Here is a 24,571-nt window from a genome sequence, read left to right as displayed (position 1 = left end):
GATTAAAATTCAAGGTGAAAGGGTATCTATGACATGATTCGCTGATGACATGAGCGAAAGTGAAAATAATTACAGGATCTGCTGAAGGACATGAACAGTCTAATGAGTACACAGTGTGGACTGAGAGTAAACCGAAGAAAGACAAGGTAATGAGAAGTAGCAGAAATGAGAACAGCAAGAAACTTAACATCAGGGTAGGGGATAACGATGTAGACTAAGTTAAAGAATTCTGCTACCGACGCAGCAAACTAGCCCATGACGGAGCAAGAAGGAAATAAAGAGCAGATTTGTTGTTGTTCTTATGGTCTTCAGTCCTGAGACTGGTTTGATGCAGCTCTCCATGCTACACTATCCTGTGCAAGCTTCTTCATCTCCCAGTACCTACTGCAACCTACATCCTTCTGAATCTGCTTAGTGTACTCATCTCTCGGTCTCCCTCTACGATTTTTACCCTCCACGCTGCCCTCCAATGCTAAATTTGTGATCCCTTGATGCCTCAAAACATGTCCTACCAACCGATCCCTTCTTCTAGTCAAGTTGTGCCACAAACTTCTCTTCTCCCCAATCCTATTCAATACCTCCTCATTAGTTACGTGCTCTATCCACCTTATCTTCAGTATTCTTCTGTAGCACCACATTTCGAAAGCTTCTATTCTCTTCTTGTCTAAACTATTTATCGTCCATGTTTCACTTCCATACATGGCTACACTCCAGATTAGCACTCGTAAAAAGGACATTCCTGGCCAAGAGAAGTCCACTAGTATCAAACGTAGGCCTTAAACTGAGGAATAAATTTCTGGGAATGTACGTTTGGAGAATGGCATTACATGGTAGTGAAATATGGACTGTGGGAAAACAGGAACAGAACAGAATCGAAGCATTTAAGATGTAGTGCTACAGAAGAATGTTGAAAATTAGGTGGACGGATAAGGTAAAAAATGAGGAGGTTCTCCAGAGAACCGGCAAGTAAAGAAATACATGGGAAACACTGACAAGAAAAAGGACCAGGGTGGTAGGGTATCTGTTTAGACATCACGGAATAACTTCCATGGTATTAGAGGAAGCTGTAGAGGGTAAAAACTGTAGAGGGAAACAGGGATTAGGGTACATCGAGTAAATAATTGAAGATGTAGGGTGCAATGCTGCTCTGAGATGACGAGGTTGGCATAGGAGAGGAATTCGTGGCGGGCCACATCAAACCAGTCAGAAGACTGATGACTCAAAAATTTAAAAAAAAATATGGGTTTTACCTGGTAACCATTTCTCCAATGTCTGTCTTGTATGGTCCAATTACTGTTGTTGTATCGGCCAGAGTGCCACTTTTACCATCACCGCAGGGGCAGTTTTGTACAAAGACTTTCGCCTGTATTGTCACACATAAAATACAGTATGTAACTAATCATACATCGCATAAAACGAAATAACCATGAAAAACGTCCGCCGCCGGTAGCTGAGTGGTCAGCGCGAAAGAATGTCAATCCTATGGGTCCGGGTTCGATTCCCGGCTGGGCCGGAGATTTTCTCCGCTCAGGGACTGGGTGTTGTGTTGTCTTAATCATCATCATTTCATCCCCATCGACGCGCAAGTCGCCGAAGCGGCGTCAAATCGAAACACTTGCTCCCGGTGACCGGTCTATCCGACGGGAGGCCCTAGTCACACGGCATTTATTTACAATGAAAAATCTGTATATCTCACGTATATATTAGTTTAATGTAATTGTATTGCAAATATGTATGCCTTGTTTGCATAAAACTGTCAGGCCAACTGTGATTTTATTTGTAAGATTGTCTGAAAATGGACAAAGATGTCCAAAAATAGTCACCACCAAGAAATAAAAAATCAGCTTATAATGAAATTACAGCCATTTACTTCAATAAATTATATCGCTATTAAGTGTGATATTAATTGTCATTCATATTTTAACTAAGACTTACTTAAAGCTTATTCAGTTAATTTTATAGAGCGTTGTTGAGTGAGTGAAGGTGCGGGGTCGAATAATGAGAAAGATATGTTGAGGTTGTTTGAATATACAGAGGATGAAGGAAGGCATATAAAATAAATAACTTCTCGTTTTGCGGCCACACACTTCATATTGTTATGGGTAATAAATATGTGTATATTAATTATGTTTAATGGTAGTTATAAACATTATGAAGTGTATGGGAGAGTTGGAAGGGGTTGGCCTCAGCGAATGTATCTCAGTCAAAATGAAAACTTTTTAGCAAACGCCAGTTCAGAAGTACCTAAATTCAGTTAATAACAATGTGCTATCTTTGAGTGAAAAAATAAAAATTTGGCTCTCAAAAGAAATTTCTGTAATTGTATTGCTGATACTTGTCTCTCCTGACTAATGAATTTGCCGACCTTTGGGCTAATGTTTCTGACTTGGTTGTGTTCCCGCTCACTAAGTTATAACAGGTCTGACCTGCCAGTTGTAGCTATTGAGATATCATTACATCATATCTTTCCCAGTAGATCAGCGCCTCCAGAAGCGCTTTCAGTGTTGTAATGTGTCATAACTTCTCTTTTCAAAAATATTGGGATCGTGTGTTCCGCAATGTCAGATTACTGAGCACATGTTCTTGGCTACTAAAGAACTCCTTTTTCTTTGGGGTACCTAGTTATTGAGATGCCTGGAGTTACCCTCCTCATGATGTCGGTTTACTGGGTCCATTGCAAGAGTAATTTTACCAGGTGGAACTGTGGCGGAACACCCCAGGAAAGAAACCCATGTGCAGAGGACAGTTTTTCAGCTTGAGGGGGACACCATTTCTCTTCGGTACCTGAAAAAAGCTGGTTTTGCTGCCTACAGCTTATAGTCCCTCGCTTTCAGTGATTCTTACTCTCACTGGCACATAATTTGGAATATGAACAGCAAGGTGTTGGCATGCAAACTGATGACACATTTTATCAAAGTCACTCTTACAGGTACTTTAATTGAACAGAAGCTAACTCATCCTCCTAAATTTCCATGTTCCTAAATTCCAGGGTGAATGATACTTCCTCTCAATGTTTTTGTGGGCAGATAAGGATATTGCACACCTTATGGGCTTGTTTTTTTGTTAGATAGATACACTGAATAGCTTAAAGAGAATCGCCACAACGAAGCATTTCTGAGTGTGGTGAGTTCTCATATGGTCAAGTGCCCTCGTGATACCATTGTGCATTATACACTACTGGCCATTAAAATTGCTACAGCACGAAGATGACGTGCTACAAACGCGAAATTTAACCGACAGGAAGAAGATGCAAATGATTAGTTTTTCAGAGCATTCACACAAGGCTGGCGCCGGTGGCGACACGTACAACATGCTGACATGAGGAAAGTTTCCAACCGATTTCTCATACACAAACAGCAGTTGACCGACGTTGCCTGGTGAAACGTTGTTGTGATGCCTCGTGTAAGGAGGAGAAATGCGTACCATCACGTTTCCGACTTTGATAAAGGTCGAATTGAAGCCTATCGTGGTTGCGGTTTATCGTATCGCGACATTGCTGCTCACGTTGGTCGAGATCCAATGACTGTTAGCAGAATATGGAATCGGTGGGTTCGGGAGGGTAAAACGAAACGCCGTGCTGGATCCCAACGGCCTCGTATCACTAGCAGTCGAGATGACAGGCATCTTATCCGCATGGCTGGAACGGAACGGAGCTATAGTTCAATTCTTTTATCTTGTTGGTTCGCGCATGCCCGCTCAGACGCGGGAGATTGGTGCGTTACCAGTTGTACGCGCCAAGCAACCTTAAGTTTAGGGGGGAGCGCGCAGTTTATGAAGTAAAGCCACCACGGCCGCATTAACCCTTTCGGTGCTGCAGACACGTGCTCCCCGCATTCCGCGCTGTGCGCGAATTTGTCAGCACTGCACTGCTCGCCAGTGCAGACGCATGGTGTTCCGACTGCTTTGACACACTTATCATTCGATTTCACAAAAACTATTTGGTCCAAAAATTTGATTTTTACACGTCTTCTTGACTGATACCTTCCCCCCATAATGACTTAATTTTGTTTCGATGTTCAACGCAGTTACTGTGCAGCATTAAATGTAGTAAACCATTGCACGAAATTCTGAAGAGTTTGTAGAGGTAAAAGTCCATAGCGTATACTTTCCGTATGGTAGATTTTAGTTGCCACTAGAAATTTCAAAAAATTACATTCAAACGAATAAAATTCATGAAGTAAGACACTTTGATATTTTTTTTAAATAAAGAAAATCAAGCATCGAACATGGTTTGAACTCAGAATCTTTTGCTTATCAGCTGAACACTGTAACCATTACGCTAAGAGAGCGCAGCATGCACTAGGCTTTCTGGAGTATTTCAAAATATGACGAAAAATACCGACAAACACTGTTGGTTTGACTATGAATTACTCATGTTTCATCGAAGTACAATAGGAAATAAACAATTACCGCTGTTCTTTATTGCGATTAGTTAGTGAGTTAGTGACAATGATACAGACACCTTTCCTTGCTATCGCCTGAATTAGGAGGCTTATTGCTTGTTTGGTTTAATTAATTAATAGAATATGAAGCAGTTGGTTTAAGGAATGCTTTTTCCAACCTTTCTATAAAAGAAACTCTGCTATCAAGACATTGCTTTTGTTCAATTGCTTTATTTATGACTGAACGTTTCTAAATCTGAAGACATTCGTCCGTGCTCTGCACTGCAGCTCTGGCAACGTCGTTCTCTCTTCATTGGCTGACTGTGTTTTGTGACGTCAGATGCGCAGAACGAACCTAAACTCGGCCGCCGTCGTAAATGACGCGCACTTTAGTGTTCGAGCAGGTCCCTCACATCTTCTTTCAAAGACAGCTCTGAGGATCTTGCTGGCCGTGGGAATACATCAACTTCACACATCCAATATACAGAGACACGTACCATGGGTGGGCAAGCATTGTCCTGTTGAAGAAAGGCATCAACATACTGTCAGTCGAGGAATGATACACTAGGATGCAGGGTATCTGTGACATACAATTGTGCTGTCAAAGTTCCTGGAATCATTTCCCGCTCCTCACACTATGACGCCAAGAGTGACACTGCTGTGCCTCTCCAAAACTTTAACAGAATGGGTTCTTCAGGTTGCCACCATACTCGCTGACGGTGGTCTCTGGGATAGTGCAGAGCCATGACTCATTGCTGAATACAGTACGATGTGACTCATCAGCAGCCCTTGCTTCCCAATCATTGCACCACTTCAAAGGCAACTGTTTGTGTTGTGGCGCTGATGGTAGCCCACATATGGGACGGTAGTTGCCTGGCCTGGGTGCTGCTGGTTTCCGATCAATGGAACAGGGGGACACATGTTACAGGGAGTCCATTACTTGCTCTCAGATATGAAGATTATAACATCCACGATATATATTTTTTTTCATTACGAGTGGAATATGAACTTGTGGATAATATTCATTCAATTATGTAATTATTTCTTAAAAATATGATAATTATGTAAAACAGAGACAATATTTGTCTCACATTCTTTGTTAATCTATGTCATTCTTTTCTTTTGTTTTGTACCCTTTTGTCGTCTTCTTCTGATGTACATCGCAAGACGCGAATCGATTTGAGGTCTGTTAAATGAAAAACATTTAATGTAAAATTATTGTACTTTTATGTTCATTTGCTGATAAAAACAAGTAGAGCCAAATACGTCAAAACTATTTATGATTAATTATTGAAAATTCACTTCCTGTTTTAATTATAATTTTGTATTATTTGTTTTATCATAGCTGCAAGAAGCGCAGCCATTGTTAGTTGCGATTGTATAGCAACTTCGTCTGTACTTCTACACTCCTGGAAATTGAAATAAGAACACCGTGAATTCATTGTCCCAGGAAGGGGAAACTTTATTGACACATTCCTGGGGTCAGATACATCACATGATCACACTGACAGAACCATAGGCACATAGACACAGGCAACAGAGCATGCACAATGTCGGCACTATTACAGTGTATATCCACCTTTGGCAGCAATGCAGGCTGCTATTCTCCCATGGAGACGATCGTAGAGATGCTGGATGTAGTCCTGTGGAACGGCTTGCCATGCCATTTCCACCTGGCGCCTCAGTTGGACCAGCGTTCGTGCTGGACGTGCAGACCGCGTGAGACGACGCTTCATCCAGTCCCAAACATGCTCAATGGGGGACAGATCCGGAGATCTTGCTGGCCAGGGTAGTTGACTTACACCTTCTAGAGCACGTTGGGTGGCACGGGATACGTGCATTGTCCTGTTGGAACAGCAAGCTCCCTTGCCGGTCTAGGAATGGTAGAACGATGGGTTCGATGACGGTTTGGATGTACCGTGCACTATTCAGTGTACCCTCGACGATCACCAGAGGTGTACGGCCAGTGTAGGAGATCGCTCCCCACACCATGATGCCGGGTGTTGGCCCTGTGTGCCTCGGTCGTATGCAGTCCTGATTGTGGCGCTCACCTGCACGGCGCCAAACACGCATACGACCCTCATTGGCACCAAGGCAGAAGCGGCTCTCATCGCTGAAGACGACACGTCTCCATTCGTCCCTCCATTCACGCCTGTCGCGACACCACTGGAGGCGGGCTGAACGATGTTGGGGCGTGAGCGGAAGACGGCCTAACGGTGTGTAGGACCGTAGCCCAACTTCATGGAGACGGTTGCGAATGGTCCTCGCCGATACCCACAGGAGCAACAGTGTCCCTAATTTGCTCGGAAGTGGTGGAGCAGTCCCCTACGGCACTGCGTAGGATCCTACGGTCTTGGCGTGCATACGTGCGTCGCTGCGGTCCGGTCCCAGGTCGACGGGCACGTGCACCTTCCGCCGACCACTGGCGACAACATCGATGTACTGTGGAGACCTCACGCCCCACGTGTTGAGCAATTCGGCGGTACGTCCACCCGGCCTCCCGCATGCCCACTATACGCCCTCGCTCAAAGTCCGTCAACTGCACATACGGTTCACGTCCACGCTGTCGCGGCATGCTACCAGTGTTAAAGACTGCGATGGAGCTCCGTATGCCACGTCAAACTGGCTGACACTGACGGCGGCGGTGCACAAATGATGCGCAGCTAGCGCCATTCGACGGCCAACACTGCGGTTCCTGGTGTGTCCGATATGCCGTGCGTATGATCATTGCTTGTACAGCCCTCTCGCAGTGTCCGGAGCAAGTATGGTGGGTCTGACACACCGGTGTCAATGTGTTCTTTTTTCCATTTCCAGGAGTGTAGTTTAAAATAGCATGGGTTTGTGATAAATTAATTTGAAAAACAATTTAATCATTTTTCTTATTGGTTGCATCAATTTAAATGATTTATTGGGAAAAGGAAAATCTTAATTAAAAAAGTAATCCTCTATCTTTTTGTTGGCCGCCATCTTAACTTTTATTACAGCGGCAAATTTAAATTACTTGAAACTGAAAACTTTCAATATTCCCATGTGTAAGAAATAAATGTGCACCGGTGGTACTGAAGTCTATTTATAAAAGAAAAAAATAATCGAATCAGACTGCATTTTCTAAGAACAGTGCTGATGGTATTTATTGTTGAACAAGATTTCATTGCTGATGTTTGTGGCCAAAATTAAACTACACACGAATCACAGAGAAAAGTATTTTTGGTAGCATACGTCAGTGTTGTGTGCGGGTGGTATTATGTGGTTCCCTTTCATGATCCATTTGCTAAGAATAATTAAATCCAACGAAGACAAAAATTATAAAAGCTCTGATGTACGATATGTAATTTTAGTGATGTGAACACAGCTTACAGTCAACATTATTACACTACGTCAGGTGGAATTCTTGTGCAATTTGAACTAAATAATTATCCGGGAGAAGTTGTAGTTTGAATAATGCATTATACATGTGTATAATATTGTCAGTATCATTTACAAAAACAAATCAAGGCAACTGCTAAAAAAATAGAGTGATTTCAAACCGAAGAATACCATAGAGTATCGTATCATCCATGTTCATTGCACTTGCCGATGTTGACGATACACAAAAACCGCCAAAAGATATTATAGTGTGCTTAGTGCATAATGAAACGATCGTCTCTCGTGATGGTCAGATGGAACCTTGACAATAAATATGCCTGCCCTCATGTTCCAATGCAGTCCAATATTTGGCCACTGTCACACACAGCAGCCCTAAAAATTTGGTTATTGTTCGATTTGATCAGCCATCTAAATGGAGACACGCAGTCAGGCCCTTTCAAACTCAGTCAGATGCTGATAATGCTGTCTCAAACGAGTATGCTGCATCCCTTGCCCTTCACCGTGAACACTTAACATCTGGCGCTATTCATGCCTCTTACATAAGATAACAAGTCCGATAACAACACTTAACACGAATATCACTAACACACACTGCTGGCCGTTACACAGAATGGCAACTGTAATCGTTTACAAATCCGCCCATGGGTGTGTACGTGTATGAGTCTACCTTGACATCTGACCATGTCTCGTGGGTGCCTTTTTTTTGTCAGGCAGTGTAGATTCTCTAGCATGGTACTGTCTGTGTTTGTGAAGGTCTATAAGGAGGTTGGAGCTTTTTAACAACCAGAATGGCGAACAACGTCAGTCACGATACTTGTATTTTGCTTGAAAGAAACTGCTGCAACAGCAGCTTTTCTCACAGTTAAGGTCATCTTCTGTAATATATGCTGAACTTTTATGATGAATTCGAAAATTTTCCTCCCTACCCTCTGAGAGTATAAGTAGCAATTCTTCCCTGTTTAACTTTCCAGATTGGAGATACCAACGCACACTCTGAAAATCAACCTGTCTGTACCACATGTTGAAATTGTTGGAAACTATGAGATCCAGGGAAAGGTGTTGGTGGTACCGATTACGGGAAAAGGGAAAGCAAATATCACTCTTGGTAAGCAAGTTTACAGTTCACTGTTAAATAAGGATGGAAAAAAAATCAAAGAGTTCTGCAACAGCTTGTCTCTTCAGAGGGCACTGTGTGTTTCAGACGGTGTGCACGCGTTTTACACGTTCAAACACGACCTATTCAGGAAGTCTGACGGCAAGCAGTACATCAGAGACAAGGAGCACACGTTAAGGGTTACTGCAGCTAATGGTGGTGCGCACTTCGAAAACCTCTTCAACGGCGACAAGAAACTAGGTATGTTGCAACGGCACTTTCTGTAATGTCCATATTTTCAGCTTAAATAGCCACGATTTTAATAACGTTTCAGTAATTTCAGAGGGTCAGATTTTCCCACAGTTTTTGTCACTTTCTTCTACTCTTATTTTCAAAAATATTTCTCATTTTCACGTCACTACGTAGTTGAGGCGTCCTAAATGTCCGATGCATATGTCCCTTTTAGACGTTTTGCAAATGTTGACACTCCAGTCTACCTATCTAATTTTCGGCATTGTCCTGTAGCTCTAAATTCATTTCAAAAGCTTCTTGTCTGAATTGTTTATCGTCCATGTTTCACTTCTGTCCAAGGCTACACTCCGGACAAATACCTCAAGAAAAGACTTCCTAACGTTTCAATTGATATTTTGTCAATCTGCGTTTTATATTCTCTTTACTTCGGCCATACTCATTTATTTTGGTGCTCAAAGAACACAACTCATATACTACTTGTTGTGTCTCATTTTCTGACCTAATACCCCCAGAATTGCAAGTCTTAATTTGGCTACAGTGCATTGCCCTAGTTTTACCTTTGTTCGTGTTCATCTAATAATCTCCTTTCAAGACATTATCTACTCCGTTCAATTGATCTTCCTGGTCGTTTTCCGTCTCTGACAGAATTTCGATGTTATCGGCAATCCATGAAGTTTTATTTCTACTCCCTGAACTTAAATTTCCTTTCCAAGCTTGTCTTTGGTTTCTTTACTTTTTACTCAAAATGTAGATTGAATAACGTCAGGGATAGGCTACAACAAACCTGTCTCAGTCCCTCCTCAGCTACTGTTTCCCTTTGCAGAATGAGATTTTCACTCTGCGGAGTGTGCGCTGATATGAAACTTGGAAGGTAGGGGACGAGATACTGGCAGAAGTAAAGCTGTGAGGACCGGGCGTGAGTCGTGCTTCGGTAGCTCAGATGGTAGAGTACTTGCCGGCGAAAGGCAAAGGTCCCGAGTTCGAGTCTCGGTCGGGCACACAGTTTTAATCTGCCAGGAAGTTTAACTGTTTCCCTTTAATGTTCTACGTCCCTGTATCTTCATCAAGGTGAGTTTCTACCAGTTTTTACATTTTCCAGTAAGTAACTCTCGTTGATATCTTGCAACGATGACTTATTAAAGGTACAGCTGGATAATATTTAGACCCGTCAGGGCTTGGCTATTTTGGAATTGGAATTATTATAATATTCTAGAAGTCAGAGTATTTCGTTTGGCTCCTATATCTTGGATACCAGGTGGAACAGTTTTGTTATATCTCACTGAAGAAACTCAATAATTCTGGGGAAACGTCTTCGCCACGGGCCTTTTTTCGACTTAGGTCTTTCAGTGCTCTGTCTAATTTCTCTCAACACATCATATCTCCCATCTCATCTTCTTCTACTTCCTATTCCCCTGGTATAATGTTGTATTCATGAACCTACCATTAGGATACATATTACAAGTCAAGTACTCCAAGCCGCCCGCGTTGGTCTAGCGGTTCTAGGCGCGCAGTCCGGAACCGTGCGACTGCTACGGTCGCAGGTTCGTATCCTGCCTCGGGCATGGATGTGTGTGATGTCCTTAGGTTACTTAGGTTTAAGTAGTTCTAAGTTCTAGGGGACTGATGACCACAGATGTTAAGTCCCATAGTGCTCAGAGCCATTTGAACCATTTTTGAAGTACTCCAAGTGAAAAATCCCTACGAAGAATCCGTTCTGATAAAAGGGATAAGAGACAATTCGCATTACTAAGGAGTTATTTGTCGTACAGTATTAGTACCCGTCTGTTTTCCCGTCCAAACAAAATCTAACATGTTTGAGTAGCTCAGCGACAATGAATGATACATACAGCAACAGAAGAAATGGTAATCAGTCTCCTTAACAGTATCATTGACTGGTTTTCTGCGAATGGTCTCACTTTCAATTTTAAAAGGCACAACATTTTCCGTTCTGCACAGCTATAGGTACTACACTAATGATAAGCGTAACACACGGCGAGAAAATTATAAAGAGGGAGGAAAATTCAGAAATTTTAGGTGTCCATATTGACGAGAATTTAAACTGGGAAAAGCACATTTTAGAACTCCTAAAAGAACTCAGTTCAGAACGTTTGCACTTAGAATCTTTGTAAATCCTGGGAAGAGACAGATCGCTAAGTTGACATATTTCCATTCAGTAATGTCATATGGAATTATGTTCTGGGGTAACTCGTCTTCAAGATAGAAAGTCTTCATTGCTCAAAGACGTGCTGTAAGAATAATATGTGGTGCTCACCCATAAACATCGTGCGGACGTCTGATTGCGAAGTTGAGCATTCTGACTGGTTCAAATGGCTCTGAGCACTATGGGACTTAACGTCTGAAGTCACCAGTCCCCTAGAACTTAGAATTACTTAAACCTAACTAACCTAAGGACATCACACACATCCATGCCCAAGGAAGGATTCGAACCTGCGACAGTAGCGGTCGCGCGGTTCCATACTGAAGCGTCTAGATCCTCTCGGCCACACCAGTAGGCAATATTCTAACTACTGCATCACAATGTATTTATTCCCTCGTGAAGTTTATTGTAAAAAACTGTAGTTACGAGGAACAATGATGTACATAATAACAATTCCTACTAGAAGGAAAAATGACATTCATTATTCCACTTTAAGGTTCTCTTTAGCACAAAAAGGGATGCACAATGCTGCAACTGGAATTTTTGATCACTTACCCAGTGATATAAAATGACTGACAGACAGCAAAATACAATTTGAAAACAAACTAAAATAGTTTCTCCTTGACAACACTTGCATTCTCTAGAATAATTCGTGTTATCATAACGTATAAAAGGTGGTGGCTAGGAATTATTAATTCACATCTGTGTATTTCATGATAATAATAATAATAAATTATAAATATTCAGAATTTGGCTATATTCACAAATTAATTTGCGATGTGAATGAAAAATGACTTCTTCCATATTACTATTTTTTATCGTGCAAATGATCTATTGAACATTAAACTAACTAATGTTATCTATTGAACATTAAACTAACTAATGATCGGTTTACTATGAATGTGTTATATGTGTTATAGCACTCTCCCGGAAAAAAAAAACACAGCGGCGCCTTTGAAACTGTCATTCAGAAATGTTGTAAGCAGTGTAAGGAGACGTGTGTAGACTCAAACAAGTTTTATTTTCAAAGTGAACACCAATAACAAAAATATCTGCTAATAGCCAAAATTAAACCATCAGTCTCAATTCATCACTGTTAGAAATCGAACTATAAATGTATTTTTTCTTCTTTGTTGTTGTCCTCCCACTGTTGATCTTTACTTTTACGTAAAATTCAGGTCACAACGTATATAAAATTCTTTCGAATACATAACACTGGGTGCTAGAAAATTCGTAACACTACAGGTTATTGATGAGTTTACTGCTGGTTATTAAAAAAGATTGTCGCTTTAGTGACAGCCAACAACAAGGTTGTGTGTTGTTCTTTGGCTCTGAATCTATTGGCCTTCCATAAAACGTGGATTTTTTTATTTTTTTTTATTTTTTTTAGTGTACGCTTTGTATTCTCTACTCCAGAGAGTAGAGAGGGATGTTTGAGATCCGTCTTATTATAATGTCACGGTTCTTTACAGCATTACGTCCCAGTGCGCTTGGGAGCGGGGTAGATTGGTTCACATTTGGAAAAAATGGGAGGAGATTACATGTTCCGGCATTCGCCTGACAATTGGACTGAGGGAGTGGAACTATATCAGTCTATTTCTGGGACAATATCATCCATCGTGCCAGTCAGTGTGTGTGTGTGTGTGAATTGATGTTTGCACAGTTTATTTTGCTCGCAATTCTGATTACTGTCAATATTTTTCGGTGCCCAAAGACGTACGCAAGGAAACTGTTTCTATCAGATGTATGTAGTGGCGAATGATGCTACGATCTCTAGTCCACTGGCTGTCTATAGCCAGTATAGCGATTCCTCAAATTTGAACATAATGATATTCACAGTTAAAATAATCGATAAAGTTCAATGAGTGATGCATTGCTGTAATATAGTAGTTCCCAGGAATCAAACATCCATCGAACGTTTTGTGACAGGATGTATATTAATAGCTCCCGGACACCGGTTTCATTCGTAACTGAACACATGATCGATCGATCGCTTACTAAATCCGATGTGCAAGTATGTTCTCCTATAATTTAACCACACGCTCTTATTCTTCCATTCACAATATTGTTTGTATAAATGACCCATCCAATAACGTTCTTTCTTATAAACGTAGGCTTCTGCGGCCATTGTCACAGTCAATAAAATTTTTCTGGGTTTTTGATCGTATTGTCAATATATAGTTATACGTATTGAAAATGCGGTCAAAAACCCAGAAAATTTTTATTGACAATGTTCTTTCTTATTTAATTAGAGCACGGCGAATAAACATGTTCTTTAGCAATTCCTCTTATACTTAGCCCTTCAAAATCCAACAGTCTGAAGTCATCTTAAACTGCTTTCCACAAGAATGATAAACTTTTTGTGTCTTTTACAAATGTCTCTCAGGCATCACGTCACCAAACAATTTAGCAGAATGCCATTTCTCTTGCCCTGATTTTACCGATCTCGACTTTAAACATCATTCTACACAAATAATTAGTTCTTAGTATCATTTCGTGTAACTTTTTGGACCTCTCGCGCATCGTGCCACCGACCAAACCAGCAAACGCCATATTTCTCTATCGACTCCACTACTCCCTGTTCCTCTGGTTGTATATGGATTTCAATAGGCACAGTTCTTAAATTACAAAATATATACAAGTACAATGTATAAAATATACGAATTTCAGATAACGGAAAAAATTTAACTAAAGTAAACAATAAACACGCAGAGAAAATTCCGTCTTAATACAACATATTCTTTTTAGTCATGTGAACAGCCTCGTCTTTTTCATTCAATTTTTTTATTTATTGTCTTTTTCGTCAGGCGTTGTGTAGAGGATGTCGATACAGTATACCCCATAAACACTCAACAGGTAATAATTTTAAAAATTGTTCTCGAAATTATATTACCCTCAAAAATTCGAAAATGGCATTACGTATGACAAAAATTAATCCGTGCGTAGACTTCTGAAGCTAGGATAAGCAAATTGAAACAGCCGTTTTCCTCCAGTATCACCATTGCGCTTTACTCAGAAAATACGAGAGCGGTTCTGAATGTAAGGTTTTGTTCGAGATACCAAAGACACACACAACACTGGTACTTATTACTTTTCCCAATGTCACCATGGTCATCTACGTATTTGTACCAGCGGTAAATCGATCTGTTGAAACCGGCACAAAGGAAAACAGGCTCCAGGTCTGAGTCACAGTACAACAGCCATCTGAAAGTCGACGTTCATTCTCCAGTAGGGACCGGTCAGATGCTTCTCTAACAATTCCGAGAGATGAAACCTGGTTGTGAGACAACACACTCCCATCACTGGCACCGAGGCAGGGCCAGCTCTCGTTAGAAAACGCAACTGACTTCCACCCTGCCCTCGAGTGAACTCTCGCATGACGCCATTGAAGTCGCAAATGTCTTTCTCTTGGGGGGTCAATGGCATGCACGCTACAAGGCGCCTGGCTCGGAGCTGCCCACCATGTAACCGATCTGTAACCGTCCGTTGTGTCACTTTGGTACCAACTGCTGCTCAAATCGCGGCCGCAGATGGAGTACGATGCGCCAGAGCCATACACCGAAGACGATGGTCTTTCCTCTCGATAGTGCCACGTGGCCGTCACGAGTCCCGTCTTCTTGCTACTTTACATCCTCCTGACCAATGCAGTCATGTACAGTAGCTACATTCTAGATCTACAGATCTACTAGATCTACATCCATACTCCGCAAGCCACCCGACGGTGAGGTACCTTGAGTACCTCTATCGGTTCTCCCTTCTATTCCAGTCTCGTATTGTTCGTGGAAAGAAGGATTGTCGCTATGCTTCTGTGTGGGCTCTAATCTCTCTGATTTTATCCTCTTGGTCTCTTCGCGAGATATACTGCTTGACTCTTCGGTGAAGGTATGTTCTCGAAACTTCAACAAAAGTCCGTACCGAGCTACTGAGCGTCTCGTTTGTAAAATGTCCACACCTGACATAGGGAAACTGGAGTTTGTCATATTACACCTACCTCAGCTGAAACATAGTATCAAGATGACTGTATGATTCGGCTGCAGAGCCGCAAGAAAATAATGTTTGTAGTTTTTCATGTTTCGCTATCGATTAGTCTCTTCGCCTGACTATATCTATCTCTGCTACTACATTAGTTTCATTTATTATCAAAGAGCCAGAAGGCGACATGTGAAAGATTTTAAAAAAATTAAATTCCACTTTCGGGTTGGCGTCCATACTGGCAAGAAGTCCTACGATTTTCTGAGCAGTGTAACGCACACGACATCGTTGCGCAGAAGGCAATAGGAAAGTGAATTAAGATTAATTTTTGGACTTGCCTACATTACTTCAAGAATATATTTGATGCTCTCACTCTAGTTTTGTTAGATCCAGGTTTACATTGCAACAATACAGGTTTATTCGTCACTATGTCAAAAATGAATCCGTAACAAATCGCAAAAGAAAGCAAAAAACATTTTTATAAGAGAAAAGGCAGAGAAAGTAATTCTAACAAAAGTAAACAGTATGGTGTACCCTCATTTCTTATTTTATTATAGTCTCTCAGTGCATATTTTGCCGAGAGTCAGAGACTTGGCTGAAACGAGCTAATTTTTTTCGTATGTGTAACGCCATTTAAAATTTGGATATGGCACATTATGCTTCTTCGACTTCCAAAGCCATCTTCTTTTCCGCTATGGGGCAGACGTAATTTGGAATGTGACAACTGAATATTAGTGTCGAACTGAGATTGTTGTTGCGAACATTCATTTAACTAGTCAACACCTCCGGCCTGACCCTTCTCACTGGTGTTTAGCTATCAGTATAATTCGATAGGTGCATAATACCACGGTACGGTCATTATATTAGCGATCTAATTATTGATTCAGTGTCTCTATGGCTACTAACGTTCCAGGGTTCGTGACACAGAGCTCTCCCTTCACGAGATCCGTTCTATCAGCGGTGTTGTTCCCACGTACCACCTAGGAGGACTTCTGGTTGTGATGTTCGGAAGTAATATGAGACAGACTACAGTGGCACTGAACTATTAATTGATCCTGGGAGCGTGCTCTGACGACCTGATCGGTTAAGTCGTCTGCCCGCTTTAAACAGGAAATCCAGATCTGTCAAATCTTGTCAGCTGTTACGATAGACGACGGAGTTAATGAAGAGATTCTTTGATCGCAACATTTGTATCATCTCCGTAACGCTTTGGCGATTACTAAATGATCCTGTTACGAAGCGCGCTGATCTCCGTTGGATCTTCTCTATCTCTTCTATCAACCCTACCTGGTACGGATCCCACGCTGCTGAGCAGTATTCAAGCAGTGGGCGAACAAGCGTACTGTCCCCTACCTCCTTTGTTTTCGGATTGCATTTCCTTAGGATTCTTCCAATGAATCTCAGTCTGGCATCTGCTTTACCAACGATCAACTTTATATATCATTCCATTTTAAATCACTCCTAATGCGTACTCCCAGATAATTTATGAAATTAACTGCTTCCAGTTGCTGACCTGCTATATTGTAGCTAAACGATAAGGGATCTATCTTTCTATGTATTCGCAGTACATTACACTTGTCTACATTGAGATTCAATTGCCATTCCCTGCACCATGCGTCAATTCGCTGCAGATCCTCCTGCATTTCAGTACAATTTTCCAATGTTACAACCTCTCGATATACCACACCATCATCCGCAAAAAGCCTCAATGAACTTCCGATGTCATCCACAAGGTCATTTATGTATATTGTGAATAGCAACGGTCCTACGACACTCCCCTGCGGCACACCTGAAATCACTCTTACTTCGGAAGACTTCTCTCCATTGAGAATGACATGCTGCGTTCTGTTATCTAGGAGCTCTTCAATCCAATCACACAATTGGTCTGATAGTCCAGATGCTCTTACTTTGTTCATTAAACGACTTTGGGCATCTGTATCAAACGCCTTGCAGAAGTCAAGATACACGGCATCTACCTGGGAACCCGCGTCTATAGCCCACTAAGTCTCGTGGATGAATACCGCGAGCTGGGTTTAACACGATCGTCTTTTTCGAAACTAATGCTGATACCTACAGAGTATATTTCTAGTCTCCAGAAAAGTAATTATATTCGAACATAAAACGTGTTCCATAGTTCTACATGATGATGAAGACAACACAACACCCAGTCCCTGAGTGAGTGGAGAAAATCCCCGACCCAGCCGGGAATTGAACCCGGGCTGTTAGTACGGTAACCCGTCACGCTGACCACTCAGCTATGGGGGCGGACATTCTAAAAGGTAACTAACGTTCACGAAAGTTACAGCTTGTATTTATAGCAAACCTGATTTGCATTCTCATAGTGGCGCTACTAATCCACTCTTACGCGACTGGCTCGAAATCTCAAAAACATCGCCTTTCAGCTGTAGAACACGCCTACCATTTTTTGTTTATGTTACCCAACTCTTTCTTGGTGCTGTGATTTTTTTTGCCGTCGGTGTATTTCCGTGGCATTACACTGGTCAGTATGAGGGGTCATTAAGTTTAAACTGACACTTCAAAAAATGAAACTGCGACCATAAAACCTGAAACATTAATCTTTATTTATTCAGTTGAGTACTTCACTAGACATGAGTCTTTCATAAGTGGATTGTTTGTTTTAATTACATCATAAGATTGACATCAAGAATGCCCTGAATTAATTTTAACGTTTGGCAAATGTTTAACGTAGATACCGAAACTTTATCCCTTTCTGCAGACCAAATGTTCCTCATAATCGAAAAAAAAATTTCTCAACTGGAAAAGATACCTTTAATATCAACCTTTTCCTTTCTCTGCAACAGAAAATTCTGAAGTACGTAGAGTGCAATGAATACATTCATTGCTACCATCATTACAAAATTTCAAAAATTTGTATTCCTATTGTAGGTTAACATTAAACACACGCTTTCTTTCACCCATCGCTAAACAATGAGACGAAGAAGGAAAAGAGATTAAAAAGATCAAAAACATGTGGAAGTTACTTCACACACGAGTATAACATACACTATGTGATCAAAAGTATCCGGACACTTGGTGGGAAACGACTTACAGGTTTCTTTCCAGATAGCAAGTTATACACTATGTTATCAAATATCCACGGACACCTGGCTGAAAAAGACTTACAAGTTCGTAGTGCCCTCCGTCGGTAATACCGCAATTCAATATGGTGTTGGCCCGCCCTTAGCCTTTATGGTAGCTTCCACTGTCGCAGGCATACGTTCAGTCAGTTACTGTAATGTTTCTTGGGGAATGGCAGCCCATTCTTCTCGGAGAGCTGCACTGAGGAGAGGTATCCATGTCGGTCGGTGAGCCTGGCACGAATTGGCGTTCCAAAACATCCCAAAGCTGTCCTATAGAATTGTGGTCAGGACTCTGTGCAGGCTAGTCCATTACAGGGATGTTATTGTCGTGTGACCACTCCGCCACGGGCCGTGCATAATGAACAGGTGCTCGATTCTGTTGAAAGATGCAACTGTCATCACCGAATTGCTCTTCAACAGTGGGAATCAAGAAAGTGCTTAAAACATCAATGTAGGCCTGTGCTGCGATAGTGCCACGCTGAACAACAAGGGATGCAAGCCCCCTTCACGAAGAACACGACCACACGATAACATCACCGCCTCCAAATTTTACTGTTGGCACTACACATGCTGGCAGAAGACATTAACTGGGCATTCGCCATTCCCACACCCTGCCATCGGATCGCCACATTGTCTATCGTGATTCGTCACTCCACACAACGTTTTTCCACTGTTCAATCAACCAATGTTTACGCTCCTTACACCAAGCGAGGCGTCGTTTGGCATTTACCGGCGCGATGTGCGGCTTATGGGCAACCGATCGACCACGAAATCCAAGTTTTAATGCCTATGTGATGGTTTGGATAGATGTCAGCCTATTAGACATTACGACCCTCTTCAACTGTCGTGCGCTCTGTCAGTCAACAGACGAGGTCGGCCTGTACACTTTTGTGCTCTCCCTTGACATTTCCACTTCACTATCATATCGGAAACAGTGGACCTAGGAATATTTAGGAGTGTGGGAATCTCGAGTATAGACATATGACACAAGTGATACCCAAACACCTGACCACGGTCGAAGTCCGTGAGTTCCGCGGAGCGCCCGATTCTGCCCTCTCATGATGTCTAATGACTTTTGAGGTCGCTGATATGGAATACCTGGCAGAGGTGGCAGCACAATGCAACTAATATTAAAAACGTATGTTTTTGGAGTGTCCGGATGGTTTTGATCCCATAATGTGGACATGTTGCCCCCCGTTGTGTTGCCAAATGAGTAAGTGAAAAGCCACGACTCTCCATCGATGTCCGTGCCTGCGAAAAGGTCGGCTGAGCGAGGGACGCCAGGAAGAGAATGTTTAAAAACACCATGTTGAACATGAATGTCTAAGATTTAAAAAAATTCTCACCAGTCATAAAATTCTCAAACCCTGGACATTTCTGCAATACTCGACATTACCCCACACTGCAGTAAAGAACCAGGACTGCCCAGGCTAATCCCGTATGGTAAGCATAACTCAATGCACAATCGTATAGGTACTCCACCTGCATATATACAATCATATTTCCTCTGTTTCCCGACTTCAGTTGATTTTATATCCTGCAGCCAGTTATTTCGATATGTCTTTTAGATGCTCTTGCAATGATTTAAAGGAGGAACTGTAGTATGATTTTCCTTGGTGAGACAGTTTTTGGAAAATAAATTTAGTACTTCAATATACCCTCTGACATTGTAATTCTGTCAGAGACAGCAAAGGACTTGGAAGAGCAGTCGAATGTAATGGACAGTGTCTTGAAACGAGGATATAAGCTGAACATCTACAAAAGCAAAACGAGGATCATGGAACGTAGTCGAATTAATTCGGGTGATGCTGAGGGAGTTAGATTAGGAAATGAGACACTTAAAGTAGTAAAGGAGTTTTGCTATTTGGGGAGAAAAACAACTGATGATGGTCGAAGTAGGGAGGATATAAAATGTAGACTGGCAATGGCAAGGAAAGCGTTTCTGAAGAAGAGAAATTTGTTAACATCGAGTATAGGTTTAAGTGTCAGGAAGTCGTTTCTGAAAGTATTTGTATGGAGTGTAGCCATGTATGGAAGTGAAACATGGACGATAAATAGTTTAGACAAGAATAGAAGCTTTTGAAATGTGGTGCTACAGAAGAATGCTGAAGATTAGATGGGTAGATCAAGTAATTAATGAGGAGGTATTGAATAGAATTGGGGAGAAGAGTTTGTGGCACAACTTGACAAGAAGAAGGGATCGGTTGGTAAAACATGTTCTGAGGCATCAAGGGATCACAAATTTAGCATTAGAGGGCAGCGTGGAGGGTAAAAATCGTAGAGGGAGACCAAGAGATGAATACACTAAGCATATTCAGAAGGATGTAGGTTGCAGTAAGTACTGGGAGATGAAGAAACTTGCACAGGATAGAGTAGCATAGAGAGCTGCATCAAACCAGTCTCAGGACTGAAGACGACGACAACAACAACAACAACAACAACAACAACAACTCTGTCATCTCCTGCATCGCAGCGCTTGTGGTCACAGAGTGCCTGGACATCTGCTTTGATTTGTTTAATAACTATATAGACCAAATGGTCTCAGTATTTTCTTTCAGATCGGTAGATATAATTTTGCTTTGAGGTTCACTGAATGCATCACACAAGGCTCTTCTTATGTTTATTTTGGCTTTGTTTCGGTTTTATTTGTCTATGAAACTTTCGCTACGTTTAAAAATGATTCAAATGGCCCTGAGCATTATGGGACTCAACGGCTGACATCATCAGTCCCCTAGAACTTAGAAATACTTAAACTTAACTAACCTAAGGACATGACACACATCCATGCTCGAGGCAGGATTCGAACCTGCGACCGTAGCGGTCGCGCGGTTCCAGACTGAAGCGCCTAGAACGGCTCGGCCACCACGTCTGGCTGTTACGTTTAAAGCTGCAGTGAAACATTCTTTGCTTTCATAGCAGCTTCCTATTATTGCTGTCGAACCACAATGGGTCTTTCCTATCTTGCACAAATACACGCGATACCAGAGCTGCACCGCGCTAATCCTGTCCCCTTGGCAGCACTGCCAAAGCGGTTCTCCCCTCCCACACCCCTCGGTAAAAACTACCTTTGTGCGATTTTTTTTTCTACACAGATTTTGGAAATTTAGTAATCTGTAAAGAAAATTTAATAAAAATGATCGTATTTTCGCTGGAAAACGCTCAGCATACAAGGCAACAGCATCTTCGACGTTTCCCCTACACTCTTCCTAAATCAGGATCATTTGAAATTTTCTTTTGTGGTTATCGACCATTTGCACGTCTGTTCTCCAAATGTTAGGTAGGTGTGCAGGCAATAAACACTGCGCAAGTATTGTAATGTTTAGAGCCGCTATCCGTTCTACGTCTGCACGATAAATGTGCTCCGGTCGCTATGTGCTGCCTTTTGTGATACGTCGTAGTTCGCCGTATGGCCATTGTGGCGCGTCTAGTACTACCGGTTCGACGTGTCGGAAAATACAATTAGAAGTTATCAAATACTAGCCTGTCCTAGCTTGGATGGGGTTGGGTTGGGTTGTTTTGGGGGAAGAGACCAAACTGCGAGGTCATCGGTCTTATCGGTTTAGGCAAGGACGGGGAAGGAAGTCGGCCGTGCCCTTTCAAAGGAACCATCCTGGCATTTGCCTGGAGCGATTTAGGGAAATCACCGAAAACCTAAATCGGGATGGTCGGACGCAAGATTGAACCGTCGTCCCCCCGAATGCGAGTCCAGTGTGCTAGCCACTGCGCCACCTCGCTCAGTCCTAGCTTGGAGATGGGATCCCACGTGCCACTGAATATTGAAGGGCCATCGAGTAGTATGTCGTAAATTATGATTGTGTACCGATTTCTATTCCTCCGATTACAGCACGATCTGTGGGGAAAAAAGAAAATTGCGTTGGACAAAACGTATGTACATTTTGCCATAGAATCGTAATCTGCAATAAAAAAACGGGTGTTCCAATTGAAGGTTTCAAAGTTGTCCCACCGCCACACCAACACCACCGATGCACGGGAAAGGATAGAGGGTCGGTTGTGGCATCGTTAGATGTCCTCCTCCAAGGTATACAAATTGGAATTATATTTTTTGTTTTTTTTATCCGATGTGTAGTTTTCGAGATATTTCAGGGTCTTCAGTCAAAATGAACACCCTGTGTAATACAAGCATCTGCACCACAGTTCATTTTGTCCTTTTGTCCAAATTCTCCACAAATAACGCAGATTTCAAAATTTTCATAAAAAATATTGAAGATTAGACCGTGGTTTGAGGTACTCTGATGAACACTCGCCAGTCGATATGCAGCAAGAGAAGTCACGCCGCGTTCAGAGTAAAGACACTTCGACTATCAAAATTTTATCAGTAAATTGCCGAAGTATTCGTAACAAGGTCCCGAATTTACTTCCCTTCAGGAAAGTTCTCGCGCTCAAATTATTCTTGGGACCGAAAGCTGGCTAACACCCGAAGTGGAAAACTGTGAGACATTTAGCGACTCGTGGTACGAATATCGGATAGACAGTTTGGAGGCCATAGGAGGGGGTGTGTTCTTTGCAGTCGACAAAAATACTGTCTTTATTGAGGTCGAATTGACGTTGTTGTTGTTGTGGTCTTCAGTCCTGGGACTGGTTGGATGCAGCTCTCCATGCTACTCTATCCTGTGCAAGCTTCTTCATCTCCCAGTACCTACTGCAGCCTGCATCCTTCTGAATCTGCTTAGTGTATTCATCTCTTGGTCTCCCTCTTCGATTTTTACCCTCCACGCTGCCCTCCAATACTAACAATACTGAACTGGTGATTCCTTGATGCCTCAGAACATGTCCAACTAACCGATCCCTTCTTCTAGTCAAATTGTGCCACAAGCCCCTCTTCTCCCCAATTCTATTCAATACCTCCTTATTAGTTATGTGATCTACCCATCTAATCTTCAGCATTCTTCTGTAGCACCACATTTCAAAAGCTTCTATTCTCTTCTTGTCTAAATTATTTATCGTCCACGTTTCAATTCCATACATGGCTACACTCCATACAAATACTTTTAGAAACGACTTCCTGACACTTAAATCAACACTCGATGTTAACAAATTTCTCTTCTTCAGAAACGCTTTCCTTGCCATTGCCAGTCTACATTTTATATCCTCTCTACTTCGACCATCGTCAGTTATTTTGCTCCCCAAACAGCAAAACTCCTTTACTACTTTAAGTGTCTCATTTCCTAATCTAATTCCCTCAACATCACCGGACTTAATTCGACTACATTCTATTATCCTAGTTTTGCTTTTGTTGATGTTCATCTTATACCCTCCTTTCAAGACACTTTCCATTCCGTTCAACTGCTCTTCTAGGTCCTTTGCTGTCTATGACAGAATTACAATGTCATCGGCGAAAATCAAAGTTTTTATTTTTTACTCTTGATAATGATGTCCTCTTGGGTAGTCCCCGCCCGGAGACCCGAATTGGGAACTATTTTACCTCCGGAATATTTTACCCAAGTTGACGCCATCATCATTTAATCATACAGTAAATCTGCATGGCCTTCTGCATGCCCTCAGGAAAAATTACGGCTGTGGTTTCCCCTTGCTTTCAGCCGTTCGCAGTACCAAAACAGCAAGGCCGTTTTGGTTAGTGCTACAGGCCAGATCAGTCAATCATCCAGACTGTTGCCTCTGCAACTACTGAAAACGGTGCTGCCCCTCTTCAGGAACCACATGTTTGTCTGGCCTCTCAACAGATACCCCTCCGTTGTGGTTGCACCTACGGTACGGCTATCTGTAGTATGACGTTGAAATTATCTGGACGTGTGTAACTGGTCTTAGTGAATCCAAGTTAATTGTTGAATTTTTTACCGGTATCCGATTCTCCTGTGACAGTTCTAGAATCATTCAAAGAAAGTCTACGGTCAGTGGCGAGCAAATACGCAGATCATGCAGTACCAGTTGGAGGCGAATTTAACCTACCGAATATAGTCTGGGATGTCTGTGGATTCATTGCGAGGGGTACTGACAGACAGTCGTGCCAAAGACTTTTGAACGCTTTTTCTGTAAACTATCTTGAGAAGCTAGCTCGCCAGCCCACACGCAGTGGAAATATCTTAGACCTTGTAGCTACATATAGGCCGGATCTTATGACAATGTCAGTATAGAAACAGGGATTAGCGATCATGATGTCACTAAAGCAACTATGGTTACCAAAGTTAATAAATCAGTCAAGAAGACTATGAGAGTGCTTCTCCTACATAGAGCAGATAAGCAGTTGTTAGCAAATCACTTAGTTCAA

The 24,571-nt window shown here is 42.0% G+C and overlaps 1 protein-coding gene across 1 annotated transcript in view; it reads left to right on the top strand.

The window, feature by feature from the left end:
• LOC126328307 (protein takeout-like) overlaps positions 1-24,571 on the top strand; it is a 66,585-nt gene that overhangs the window by 34,838 nt on the left and 7,176 nt on the right. The window contains exons 4-5 of the mRNA XM_049996015.1: positions 8,720-8,853; positions 8,950-9,102. Of these exons, the coding sequence (XP_049851972.1) occupies positions 8,720-8,853; positions 8,950-9,102 (287 nt within the window). The remainder of the gene's footprint in view (positions 1-8,719; positions 8,854-8,949; positions 9,103-24,571) is intronic.

The sequence above is a fragment of the Schistocerca gregaria genome, chromosome 2 (assembly GCF_023897955.1).
Source record: "Schistocerca gregaria isolate iqSchGreg1 chromosome 2, iqSchGreg1.2, whole genome shotgun sequence".
Taxonomy (NCBI): domain Eukaryota; kingdom Metazoa; phylum Arthropoda; class Insecta; order Orthoptera; family Acrididae; genus Schistocerca; species Schistocerca gregaria.
Note: the sequence above shows the minus strand (reverse complement) of the source record. Positions and strands in the feature narration are given on the sequence as shown.